Source organism: Ammospiza nelsoni, chromosome Z, assembly GCF_027579445.1.
Source record: "Ammospiza nelsoni isolate bAmmNel1 chromosome Z, bAmmNel1.pri, whole genome shotgun sequence".
In the NCBI taxonomy this organism is placed as follows: domain Eukaryota; kingdom Metazoa; phylum Chordata; class Aves; order Passeriformes; family Passerellidae; genus Ammospiza; species Ammospiza nelsoni.
In genome coordinates this window covers 77,949,931-77,964,226 of record NC_080669.1, presented here as the reverse complement: position 1 = coordinate 77,964,226, position 14,296 = coordinate 77,949,931, and the positions used below count along the sequence as shown (strand labels likewise).

The following is a 14,296-nucleotide window of genomic DNA, read 5'->3' as shown; positions in this document are numbered from 1 at the left end:
AGTGGAGTTGTAAAATATTTCTCATCTAAATAAAGTCAACTGATCAAAACACTGTTACAGCTCTTCCTGTCAAAATTGAGAAGGAAGCAGCACAGTGCAAATGGATTTGGTCTGCAAAACACAACAGTCAGGGCTAGGTTTACTTCCACATGATACATGTTTCAGGTATTTGTTTCAGAATAACTTAATCCAATCCACAGATTGTACATCTGTTAGTATTTGGAGCATTTGTAAGGTAGTCAATACAAAAAGTGCTCCAAGAACACTCAACTGAATTAAGAAAGGTGACCTGATACAACCCAGAGATTTAAGTGACACTGACTAAAATATGATGATGAACACAACCACAGGCTGTACTGAAGTACTGTGGTATTTCACCTTGTGAAAGAGACATAATAAATATAAGAACTACTGTGATTTTTTCTTTTGACTTCTTTCTGTTATCACAGAAATATCTGGGCACAGCCGGCATTACTTTAAATATGATTCAGCAAACTCCAAGCAATTCAGAGTTGGTGGTTAGGAAAAAATAGGTTCTTTCATACAGAGTAAAGGAAAAAAATGCTAAAACTTAGAATAGGGATCTAACCACAAAGAACAAGAAAATTTCTTTTGGAAAAAAAGGTAACTTCCAGCTTCAAATGAAAAGCCTTAGAAAACTGTATTTTAAGAGGGAATCTGGAGTACTTGTTAACAAAAAAAAAAACCCCAGAATCCCAAACAAAACCCTACACTATGTGTTGAAAATGTCTGAATTTAAGAACTGTACGAATATTTCCCTATAAGTTCCTTGTAGTAACATCTTTATTAAGAAGACTCATTAAGAAAACATTACTTACCCAGCTTGGAAAATCAGACCAAGTAGGAACCCGCTGACAGAGGTCACGAAGAATACGTATGATAATCACACAGGACTGCAGACCATTAGCTCTAGCCTTGAGAGCAATACAAAATCCAATTAATCAACCCCTGCACCCATAGCAAACAGGAGTTGTTGAAAGACTAAAACACCGCTGTTCAATGGAAGCTCAGATACAAGATTGAAACAAATCATTCTACAACTTTATTCCGTGAGCTGCCATTTACAGCAGTATTTTATACAGGGTTAGTAATTTAAGGTCGTAGAAGTCAAAGTGCACAGGTTATACAAGAACAACATTTCTTGATCCCCTATACACTTTGACCCATGTTCATTTGAAACAATAAATACAGTATCTTTCTATATTAGAAATAAAAAGGATAAAGTAAAGATCTAAGAAATAGGTATAGAGACTGAAAGGTCAAGGGAATCTGTTTGGTTTCTTTATTGTGCCTTTGCCAGAATGCAAAGTCACTAAACCAAACAGTTGCTTCTCACCTTTCATTCCCTACACTTAATGCACTAAAAGAAATAGAAAAAAAAGTCTTAAATCTAAACACAAAGCTTTAAACACATAATCCATTATTTAAAGCGAAGTTACTCTGCAGCCTTATGGAATATATAACAAATATACAACATATGATCACCCCAAGCGAGTCAAGCTTTCAACATCGCCTTCTCAATGACTGGAAAAAAATATGATGTCAAATGTGCAATAACTGCATAAAGCAGCTCCTCCATACTCAACCTCCTACAGTTAAATTTAGGGACCAGAGAAATATTAAGTATTATTAGCATGAACAACGCTGAGTGTTTTCACACAGTTAAACATTCATATTGCAACTGAACTAATCTCTCATAAGGCTACAAGAAGAAAGTAAAATGATGTTCCGAACCTGGAACCACTTAGCGTGGCGTAGAGCAGCCAGAGCGTCAAGGCATTTTTGCCTGTCCAAGACGTCCGGTGGGTCTTTCACCATACCCGAGGTTACATCTAAAATGGATTGAATTGGCAAAATGCAGTGAGGAATGGGTGTTTGACCAGGTGAGCAAGACACTTCCTTAAATAGCTTCAATGTCACACATGCCATTTAAAGTTTAAACCCTTGAACGAGAAATGTAAATGTTCAGCAGCAGTCGCTCAATTGGGATTAGGGCATCAACCCAGTAGAAAGATCAAGAGCATAATGCACTTCAGCTCTGAAGTTATTTTCAACTGCATTGCTGATTATGCAATGCATAGTACTTCTTTATTTCAGCTAACAGTGGAAAAACACATATCCCCTAAAATTAAATACTGAAGGAAGGATGGTTGGACACAGTGCACCAGCACAGAGAACACAAGACAGAAAGAACACAAAAATCCACTTTAACCAAGTAGAAACATTCAAACTTAGTTTCTTTTAAATTTTAATTGTCAGGTGTTATTTGGGACCTATTCTTGAAAGAAAAACTAAGTATAACAAATCTTAAAAGTGCTGAATGTTTAGTAATCATGTTATTTTTATCATGCCTTAAAATTATTTACTTTAAAAACCTGACTAAAGGAATGTGATATATTCTTCAATATTACAGAGTTCCTTGTTTTCTAGCACTTTCTCTCTTGCCCATATAAATAAAATTCCTCAGCCCATAATAGATATGTTCCAGCAACACTTAGGATGCAAGGAAGGATCTGAAAAGGGACTGCTTTATCAAAGACTCAACAAGATAAAGAAAAGCAAGGAATAGTCTAAAAAACAAAGCAAAATGTCTGAAAGATGAAGAAATCAGCAGACATTTTCTATTTGAACGTTCAGAAAATAATTTGATTACCAAGCTGCTTTCCTACCAAAAATGAAGAGACTACAGAAGTGGTTTATGAAAATGGAACCACTGAACAATACGAAATGGTATCCTTGAGTTACTTGAAAACTATATATATATATAATCAGTGATCACCATTAAAAGTTAATTTTTTACTCATTCTGAAAATGGCTATGGTGACTAGTCACAACATATGTTGCTGGCATAACTGGTGATACACCAAATAAGATGAAACAAAAAGCCCTCACTGAATGGCACATGTCTCACAGGAGCTAGCTGTTTGGAACAGTACAGTTTACTCCTTCAAGATCTAAATTTAGGTTAAGCCAGGGAATAATGAAATAAAAAATAATGAGGCTCATGAAACATGCCTGCAACGAGAATCTTTTAGATATGTTGCAGAAATTGTGCTCTGAAACCACAAATGTAAACTAGTTGGATTCTTTAGTCTATAGAGCTAAAAGGCCACAAATGAAAATGATATTATAGTTTTTCAGTACAGTAACTAAATTTAATGTGAAATACTATATACAGATTTGAGCATTTTGATAGGATAGTCCCATTTCTCTGCACCAGGATAAAAAGCTGAAGACTTCATAACAGCAAAGCTGAGAAGAACATAGGTAACTTCTCACACAGATATTTGAACTTACAACTACATATTAAGGTGTAAAAATAAAAATGTTCACTAACAATGCAATTACAGAGCAAATGAAGATGTTTGAAGTGATGTTTCTTTCAAAGCAAAAACAATAATGAAAAATCCCCTCCAAACCTATACCAGAGGGGTGCCAGCAAAAGCCAAATGACTAAAGGAGTACAACCCAGATATATGAGACAAGGGGGTCCTGAGAAGACCCACCACAGGAAAAAGTGGCAAAATAAGGTTGAGAAATTAAAAATGCAAATATGTGCTGTGGGGCCAATAGTCTAATCAGTTAATTATATACACTCTTCTAAAACTGACATGCAAATAGGTGACACTGCGCAAGCTTCTAGAAGAATAATTCATTAATAATTTGAAATTTCTACCTCTGAAAACCTTCAACTTCTAAAATAGTGTTACTGAGAAGAATTGCAATTTAAATGTACAGGAAAGAATCTTACTCAGTGCTGGAAATGTTCATCTAAAATGGGTTCCTAATAGCTGTCATAAGAATACCCTTGGAACTTAAAAGACTTTGAAAGTCATAAGTTGCTGAGGCAGGTACTACATTGAGAAAACACTGACTAAAATATGTATAAAGGGAACTCCTGTAATATTTATTCTGTGGATTTTTGCATATGTTTCACATTTCTGGATTAACCCCTTAAAGACTGTGTAACTAAAATCAGATGCCTAACCTACCACCCTACTAAACTAGGACAAAAATGGAATTAATTTACAAAACATGGGCATGAATTCTTACCCTGTATAACTTATTACTAGCCTAAACATAAGGGGTTAATCTTTAATTAGACATGCTGTGTCCACACTACCTCTTCATTAAAAGTTAACAGGTATGTCAATTTAGGTAAGTTTTATTATGTAAAATGCATTTTATCCAGTCAACTATTACAAGACTAGTGTGAACACTGCTTCATTCTAGGAGAGAGACAAAGACGAAAAGAAAAAAACAAAACAAAAACCAAACACAAAGTAACAGCAGATGCTAGGACTATGCATCCAAACCCCTCCTTTGTAAAGCATGGCAGGTGTGACACTGAGCTTTAGAAAACCTTGGTCAAAAATCCTTCCAATGTCTTGGCAGCAACCCCTGACAGGAATCAAGTCCCTCTGCTAGAAGGCTTTGGACCGGGGCTGTTAGCTAAGGATGAAAGAGACACACGCGCACACGCAGAGGTGTTGGTAGGTATGCACACTCTGTTTGCCGAAGGAAGACTCCACAGCTGGGTTAGAGCTCTTCGAATGTACCAGATTCGGTCAACTGTCAAACGCACAATACTGTAAGCAACAGTAGCTATGCGGTTAACAATTTCATTTCACCGTTTGGTTTTTTTTTTAGCCTTTTACTTAATAACACATCAAACATGATTCTACTCCACGTGCAAGACTCAAGTTGCATCTTTACTCCAACTGGTTCTTCCGGTAAAGCCTTCCTTAACACCTGAGCTAGCTCCCCAAGCGAGCTAAGGAAAATGAAAACTTCAAACCAATGTAAGACACAGAGCATGAGAAGCTGCAGTAAGAAAAACACAAACACATACTGTTACTCTGCAGCAAATAAGCAGCAGTCTTCAGAATAAGGAACTTCTTTGCTGCAATAATTGGCAATTCAGTCTTCTATTTGCTCCAGTTTCAAAAGTGAACTTTTCTGCACATCCATTTTATACTGCTCAGTGTCTTGAAGAGAAATCTAACTTGATTTTGTTTGCCTAGAGGCAGTACTGCATTCAGCAGTGAATAAACTCACAAAGATAATTTAACTCAAGTGTGGGTCAGACAAAAATACAGATTTGTTTCCTTTTGGCGGCATAACTTAGGGGACTGATGGTAGTAATTTGAAATTTGTTTTACTTTTAGTCCACATCACAGAATTTTGGGCCAGAGAAACCACTTAGTTGAATTGAGTATAGTGGCAGGAATCAATATGGCACTTCTGCACAGTACATCAAGAAATACACATGGTGTTTAAGGTTCATTTCATTAAATGGTTAGTCTAATTTAATGACAAAATGCTTTTTTTAAAAAATAAACTTGATTCAGCCCAGAGTCATGTTATACTCAGATTGTCCAAAACCAAGTAAAAATGGTTGGGTGTGACAGTACACATACAAAGCCTTTATAGCTAGGAATAAAATGAACAGCTTAAAACAAAAGCACTCTAAGACTCTTTGGAAGTCATCCAAACCACAAAATGCATGTTGAAAATTTTTCTTTCTGATTACGTAGGATGACTTTGTTAACATAGCTTGCTTATAAATGCACTAGTCACAGCTACAGGACACTTAGTAATGCAATATAAAAACCTCAAGTGTTTTAGAGGACATGTAGTGATGAGATGAAATCTAAAAAAAAACCTCAGTGGCTTATATAAATACGTATATACACAAGCACATGTATACATACACACATAAAATTTCTTTCAACCTGTATATAAGAAGTGTTAAAACAGCCTCAGATTTCCTATTTGTAGGTTCACTGTCAAACACCAGAACCCTGTTTGCTATGATCTCTTTCAACTATGAAAATACAGGATTAAAAGGAAACAAAAGTTAATTTTATCTGACCCGTAAATAAAAAGAACCAATGTACTGCAGACATTAATCATGCTTGTTGGCTTAAAAGCTTTTGGAGCTTTGAAAATGTTACAGAACAGACCCTAAAGCAACACTGCTGGCACCAGAAAAACTGTGGACTTCACAAACGTAAATTGATTCCCAAGCTCCACCTTCTGCTTCAGCTCAACGACAAAGCCATTTCTTATTGTACTAGTTGGGTTTGCCAGTTGGATAGAAGAGTGATTGTAATACCAGGAGCCTAAATATACTCAAAAAGCACTCCAGACCAAAAAAACAACCTCAGAGAGCTGGAAAAAATCGCATTATCTTTTAAAGTTAAAAGCACTGTTACTGTCAAAAGTACTGTAAAAGTGCCTTTTAAGTGGCTCTATTCAGAATGTCTAAGTGATGGTAATACTGACCCAGTTCGAACCCAAAAACCTCCGATTTGATTTTCTAAATCCATACAATCTTTCTCTTAAGGCAAGACTGCTCTAGAAAGCCAGTTTATAGCCGCTTGCTATAAAATACTTAGTTTTCCACATAATTTTAAAAGGGGGGAAAAAATCAAGCTTGTACCTTTTCCAGAAAGCTGAGGTTGGACATAAAGTTAGAAATTTTAAAAATTAAATAAAAGCATCATATACACATTTATTTTAACCAACTGTTTTCTACTGAGACTAGTTGTTGAAAAACAAAGTTTTGATCAAATATGTGTGCCAGCATGTTGCCTTCCAGGACCTTAGTGCCATCTTAAGCAGAATATATAAACATAAAAAAAACAAGTGAGAAATAAGTAACATCTTTAACAACTTCCCAACCTCCATCCCTCATGTTCTCTTCCCGAATGACTGGAGATGTCAGTGTGATTGTAACTTGCATTTTGGGTTCCACACACGAATTTAAAATTATTGATGCTTCTGGGACTGCACACTTGATATCGTATTTCTCTGGACTTATTACCTAAATATCGAGAAATAGAAATTTCTATTAGCATGTGGCCATTAAAAGTAACAGGAAGAAAAAGGATTCCAACATATTCTTTTTTCAACAGAAAGATAGAAACACAATATAATTATATGAAACAGATACCTATGTAGCCATAGAACCACACTACACAGTATAAAGATATGTGGACTTGCATATTGTTTCCAAATTATTAATGAAAATACACAACCAAGCAGTTAGAATTTAAAAAACTGCCCAGAAAGGAAATAAATAGACATTATAAAACAAGAATCTTGATGGTGTTTGAAATAAAGAAAAGCCTCAGAGCCAATTAAAATGTGTTTAACTAATAAAGTGTTTATTTTGAATTGCTTTTTGCAGCTTTATTTAATAATTCTAAATAGCCCCAAAAGAAAGCTGTAGGCCCCTCTGTGACCTTCTTCTACATACTTGGTGAACATTTCCATGAAGACAGACCAAGATGTCCATTTGTTAATTTACTTCTGTTCTGTTACTTCAAAGAAGAGCAAACTTGAGACTATTTTTTTAATAATGTGATCCTGCTAAAGCTTCTATCATGCCAGTGACTCTGTCAAGCATTTTACTAGACTGCATTGAAATACTGGTGCTGCGACAAGCACTCTACAGTGACAGGCTTTGTTCAGCAGAAGAGCAGACACTTTATACTTTCTTGTGGAAATACAAAGGGTTTGTATTTCACTGAATGGTCTAAGACTGCACGTTTACTTTTTTAAACAGTCTAAATTCTAAAAACCCCACACTAGATTTAGCTGGCTAATTTTGAACAATAAAGCACTGACACATACAATAAGGAAACAAGATATAAGTACAAAAAACTGGCATTAATGGAGAACTTTGACCTGAGGCAGCAGATGTGCTGTAATTATCTCTACTGCTAGTAACTGATTAATGGTCTTTCTTGCAGTCATTTCTATTTCCCAAATAAAAGAAATCTGTTAAATGGTGATTGATACTACACTGCTAGAGCACACGCTTGTATGGTCACAATATGGAGGAAGCAGAAGATGCAGCAGTCTGTTAATTCAGATTAAAATACTCAGGAAATGGAAAGAAGCTGAACTATGTAATGTAGCGGCACAGTGAGTCCTGCCGATATTTAACTTGAGGACAGATTTTCACAGTACTTCTACAAAAAGTCAAATCCAAAAATCTAAATTCTACTTACTGCAAGTTGCTTAGGGAGGCTTTCAGCAATACGACTGAGTAATGTCTTGGAGGGCTTCTCAGCACACAACAAAACAAGATTGACATTTCGGTCTCCACGGAGCAGCAAACCTTTAGCCAAAACGCCCACCCGTAAAACGCCTTTCAAAGCTCTGTGAATTGTAGTTGAAAGTTGCATTTAAAATAATAATGTAAAAATCGTAAAAATAATCCTGAAGATAGAAAAGTAAAATAAAATTGTACTCCACATCTTTCTGAGACTTCAAAATACTGCATAAAAGCCCAAAGAAATGAGATCCTAAAAACACTGATAACAGGGTAAGGAAAAAGAAGAAAATTCTTAAAAAGTAATTTAAAAATACCTGTCTTTACTGCCATCCTTTTTGTCATCTCCCTCTTTGTTCTTGCTTTTTTCGTGATCAGTCATGCTGTCAGAAACCAGCTTCAAAGCACGCTCAGTAATAGAAACAATTTTTTGGACTGCCTGAAGTTCCTCCTCAGTTGGATATATAGCAGCATGCTTGGTCATCACGTAGCGGTCGTCAGAGGAGTCGGGGCGGCGCAGAGGCTGAACAGACAAAAAAAGTGTTCCTCTGAAACCTGGGTACACTTCCAAGTTCACAAATGAGACAAAATACCAATACCCAAACATGTGGCTAAGGAACAGAATATTCAAACCTCACATCACTGAAATTAACAAAACATGAAGTTTCCTCACAGCCTACACTGTCACAATCATGTCTGAAAAGACACGAAGTGTATCAAAATTAAACTAAGGCCAAATCCCAAGATCAGAGGCACTCCAACTGGGAAATACTTGGATATTGCTGCAAAATGAGGTATTCATGATTTCTTTTGTACAATCACAGGATTGTACAGGACGACCTCAAAAGGTCATCTAGTCCAATCTCCTGTTCAAAACATGGTCAGCTGTAAGACCACATCATGTTGCTCAGGGCTTTAGGCAGTTAGTTTTTGAAAACCTTCAAAGATGGTGGCTGCACAACACCTGTACAAAAAAAAGGATTTCCTGTATTCACTGTAAATCTCCTTTGTGTTTGCTTAAGCTGGATGTATCTCACCCTCTCATGACGATAAAAAGCCTGTCCCCTTTATAAAGCACAGCTATTAGAAGGCTACTCTGTCCCACTGAAGCTCTCTCTTCTCCAGGCTGAACAATCTCAGATGCCTCAGTTTCTCCTCACTGGGCAAGTGCTCCAGACCCCTGAACATCTACCACTACACTGAGCCCATTATAGTTTATGTATCTTGTACTGGAAAGCCCACAATTAAATGTAGCATTGAAGTTAGGGTCTAATGAAAGCTGATCACTTCCCTTAATGTGCTCCTGTTAAAGCCCAGGTAGTTGCTGGCCCTGCTGCCATGGCACACTGCTGGCACATGCCCACTGCTGTTTGCCAGGACCCCCAGATCCCTCTCAGCAGAGCTGCTACCCAGCCTCAATCAATGCAAGGAGTTCGTCCTTTCTGAGTGCAGCATTAGGCACTTGTACTTGCAGAATTCCATAATGTTCCACTCCTACAGCCCACCTAGGTGCCTCTGGATGGTGGCCTTGCCATCCAAGGTATCAGCTATTCTCCCCATCCCAGTGTGATTCAGGTTCATGCCAGCTGCAAACCTCAGCAATATGCACTCACTCCATCACCTTTCAGATCCTTGATAAGGTGCTTTTCAGTTTAATGCCAGAATCAACCCATGTGCAGTGTGGTACTGCACTCCACACTGCTAGAATATGATGCACCACTAACCATTATTCTCAAAGTCTGAGAGCCCAGATACCTTTTATCCATACATTTGTCCACAATTAGGTATATAATATTGTATAACACAATCAAATAAAATAAAAAATAGAAAAATTCAGTATGACTTGTGTTTCATAAGAAGCAATATTTAAAGCATCCTCTTGTCATTTCATTGGACTTCTTTTGGAGGACTAGTACACCTACGCTATTTCATTAGCATATAATTTCTTCCTCTCTTTTCCAAATCCTTTATTAAGAAACACCAGACACAAGTGCAGTAGCACTGAGTAATTTTATATTTCTTAACTGTGCCTCCTGGTAAGAATGGTTAAATTTTTTTCTCAAGGTAAGAAACTCACTGCTGGTCCTTGGGGTTGAGGAGGCATTCCAGGTCTAACCCCCAGCAGACCTAGTGGTCCTGGAGGGCCATGAGGATATCCTCCATCTGGTATTCTGCGACGGTCATCCCAGTGATGCTGCTCTTCCTCCATTCTCCTCCAGTACATGTCCTCTTCATATCGCCTGAAGTGCATCAATCACAGTATTCTTTTTATACAGCAGTTAATACTTGACACTGCTCTAGACAGATTCTTCTCTGTCTTCAACAACTTCTATTAGCCATGAGCAAATACCAAAGAAGGGATGGTAACAACATGAATTATTGTTGTAAAAGTAGGTCTGCATTTACAGAAAAGTAATTCTACTAACTCTGCATTACTCAGAAGGATTGAAGAATAGCAAACAAAAACCCCAGTGAGAGAATGACAATTTAAAACACGACAGTATAGAGCTCCCTAAAGTATTTAAAATAAGTAACTATGGACCTTAGTTTCAGACAATCTGACAGCAGGTTGTCACACTCATTCATGAAACATAATGCATTACCTCATTTCCATCCTCCAGCGTTCCTCCTCTTCTCGCCTTCTCCAGTATTCTTCTTTCTGCATCTGTTTTCTCATCTTCTCTTCCTGAATTTTTCTTGCTCGAATACTGGGCTTCACTTCTACTTGTAAGTCTGGGTTTACTTTTTTCTACATCAGAAAAGTAATGAATTATGTTGCTTTCCTGTCCTCATCTCAAGGTATGGAGTAGTTCTGGCATATTTAACATACACTACTCCATCTACAATAAAATCAAAAGGAGTAAAATGCAGTTTTAGAACTGCACAAATGCACTTATCCTTAAAAAGTCTGCAACACAAAGAGTGTGTGTTGTTTATCCTACCAAAAACACTGAGCAATACTTTTTTATACTCTTTAAACTTCATGGTAAACAACATAAAGAACCTATTGCTGCTTCACTTCACTAAGCATCGCTTAGACTACAAGCAACATTCGAAACATTTAAAAAAGCCTCAACCAAAACATAATTTCACAATTTGCATTATTCTTTCAAGACTACACTGCCTATGAAATATATTTCTCTTTTTTTACATGCTGTTTACTCAGAGTGCCTACTTTTGTCTAATCTTCAAACCTAAGAGCAGGTGACCAGACCAGTTAGTTGATATCTGGTTGATTTTCAGAGAGAAGCATTAGCATTTTTACCTTGTACTGAAGTCTGTGCCGCCGCCCTTTCAAATGCATCTCCTTGGCATTAGGATCATTGAAACTGCATTCACAGAGTTTACAGTGAAAGCGGATCACCTTTCCTTCATCATTCCTTACCTGGAAAATAAAGTTATTACACATTTAGTCATTTATTTTTTATTTTATGAGGCTGATATAAAATTAAATTATCTATTAATCAAATTATCCAGTGCCACTGGATAATGTCACAGACACACCACTGTGCTTGGTATTGAGCAGGGAACAAGGTCCTTCCATTTCAAAGAGTACACAGCTCTAAATTCAGACCTGAACATAGTCAGCTAATAAATCACAGACCTGTGTATCATGCCAAATTCACATCAGAGCTGATCCACCTATGTCATACCAACCTCATGAAGAAAAAAGAAATATGCACAACACAAAAACGTAAACATATGCACAAGCCTTTGCAAGTTCAATGCATTGTCAGTCTTATCTTCAAGGAGAACCCAGAGAATTACAGTCAACCCCATCTTGATCTCTGGGAAGGCGATGGAGCAGCTAATCCTGGAAACCATTTCAAGGTACAATGAGGGCAAGAAAACCATCAGGAGCAGTCAGAATGACTTCACCAAGGTGAAGGCCTGGCAGATGAAGGCAGAGCAGTCAAGATTGTCCCTATGGACTTCAATAAAACCTTGGACACAGTCTCACCACAATATCCTCTAACACAAGCTGCTAATGGATAGGCTGGATAAGTATACAAGTGAGCTGGACTGAAAGCTGTCTGGACAACCTGGCCAAGGGTAGCGATCTGCAGAATGAAGCCCAGTTGGAGGCCAATAGCCAGCAATGAAGCCCCTGGATCAATACAGTCCTGTAACGTCTTCAGTAATGCTCTGGATGATGGGGGAGAATGTATCCTCAGCTAGTTTGCTGATGACATAAAAAACTAAGAGGAGGAAATGATGTACCAAAGGGTTGCATTGACATCCAGAGGGACCTCAACTGTCTCACCTAGTGAAGAGGAGGCTGAGGGGGATCATATCAGTGCATGTGAATACCTGGAAGAGGGGTGCAGAGGACACAGCCAGACTTTTTTCAGTGGTGCCCAGTGCCAGGACCAGAGCCAATTAGCACCAAGTGAAAAATAGCTGACTATCAGAGCACTCTGTTTTATTGTGACTGACTGTGCTCTTGCACAACTGCTCAGGGAAGTTATGGAGTCTCCATCCTTTGACATTCTCAAAAAACATCTGGACATGTTCCTGGGTGATTGGCTGTAGGTGGTCCTTCTTAAGCAGGGTGACTGAACCAGGTGATCTAAAGAAGTCCCTGCCAACCTCAATCACTCCATGATTACGTTCACTATAACAGTTAAAAAATAATACATATTTTCATATTAATACCTCCTCCACATAGTCATGGCCCACTGGTTGGACATCACTTTGCAAGGCAGCAAGAGTTGTGGGAGTCACTGGTTCAGCTGCTGTGTCAGGCTTTACTTCCTGTGTTTGCACTGTAGCAGCAGGAGGTGTTTTAACACTTTCAGCTGATTTCATTTCTTCCATTTTACTTCCTGTTGTCTGAAGCTTATTACCACCTAGAAATCACAAACAAAAGTTAAATTACTGCTCTTCATAAAATGAGAATGTGATTAAACATAATGTGCAAACTGAAGATTTTATTTGCAAATGCCTATGATTTGAGCAAAGAATTATAGGTCTTTTAAAATCTATTGGATTTTAAAATCACCCAAAACTTAAATATATTTTCAATAAAATTAAATATTTTAACAGTAAATTTAACAACATTCAGGTTACTTAAACACCGAAGTCGTTTACTCTAACAAGAAAAACTTCTGCTTTATAAAATCGCCATTTTTGTTATTTGTTTTCCTGCTTTTTCAAGGGACAGGACTGAATGGGAAACAACTCAGAAAATGTATTTTAATAATCTCTTTTGTTGTTATTTTGTACATTTATATATTAAAAAAAAAACAGTACTTCAAAACTTTATAATGTAAAGGCAGTATACTCCTAGCATTGCAGCTGTATAGTTCTTTCCTTGAAGAGCAGGGTAGCTTATGGTGGAACAGCTGCTTCCCATCTCTGTTACATTTAGTTCAAAGCTTACATGGTTAGTTTTCCACTGAAAAAGGATGTTTCAGTTGCCCATCACAAACTGCCAATCTACTGCATGTGCATTAACAGCCCAGGCTGTGAGCTGAAATTAGGACTGTAAACTGCAATACTCCAGCAGCAGCTACATAAGAAACCAAAGGTGAGAGGCTTCTTATGAAAGTGGGAAAAGTATTCAGGAGGGGCTAGGTGGAGACAACTGGGCAGAAAACACCAAAATCAATTTTGAAGCAAAACTTTTATAGAAATTCTCACTTATCAGTAATTCCCTTAAACACAGCAGAGTAACTCATGCATGGAGTTACCTAAATATATTTGTGTCTGCTGCACTAGTTCTTAAGAAAAATTTACAGAATAGGTTAGGTTTCAAAATAAAGACTGACTTCTGTACTTGCCAACAAAGTTTATTTTCGGTGTAGATATTTTCTTTACTGCTATGTTAGCAGCGGTTGAAGATGTTTTGTTGTTGGATGCAGTGTTAAGTGTGGTGTTTGCTGTGGGAGTAAGAACTTTCACTGCAGAGGATGCAACAGAGGAGTTCACTGTACTGCTGCTGGTTGCTATGTTTGAAGCAGAGGCCGTTGGTTTGGAAGCCGATGTGGATGTTGAGGAAGTGGCTTGGGTAACCACATTTGGTTCAGTCGAAGGAATGGGTTTGCCAAGTTTTGTATGCAACTTTACTACCTGTAAGTAGGAAGAGAAATTCATAACATGATCTCTCTGAGATACATTATTTTTACAGCTACCACAAGCAAAAATATCAATATCTAAAAAAAAAATCAATATAAAGAAAGAGTTAGCTTGTTTTTTTACAAAAAGTGG

At 37.4% G+C, this 14,296-nt stretch overlaps 1 protein-coding gene across 2 annotated transcripts in view; it reads right to left on the bottom strand.

Moving 5' to 3' along the window:
* The window catches only part of ZFR (zinc finger RNA binding protein), a 46,798-nt gene that overhangs the window by 6,451 nt on the left and 26,051 nt on the right, over positions 1-14,296 (bottom strand). The window contains exons 8-17 of one of the 2 annotated variants that reach the window (XM_059492050.1): positions 13,858-14,158; positions 12,743-12,936; positions 11,352-11,471; positions 10,690-10,835; positions 10,164-10,326; positions 8,404-8,609; positions 8,043-8,193; positions 6,709-6,850; positions 1,756-1,853; positions 840-935 (exon numbers count right to left, since the gene is read on the bottom strand). In XM_059492050.1, the coding sequence (XP_059348033.1) occupies positions 840-935; positions 1,756-1,853; positions 6,709-6,850; positions 8,043-8,193; positions 8,404-8,609; positions 10,164-10,326; positions 10,690-10,835; positions 11,352-11,471; positions 12,743-12,936; positions 13,858-14,158 (1,617 nt within the window). The remainder of the gene's footprint in view (positions 1-839; positions 936-1,755; positions 1,854-6,708; positions 6,851-8,042; positions 8,194-8,403; positions 8,610-10,163; positions 10,327-10,689; positions 10,836-11,351; positions 11,472-12,742; positions 12,937-13,857; positions 14,159-14,296) is intronic. The other variant, XM_059492051.1, reaches the window with a different exon arrangement.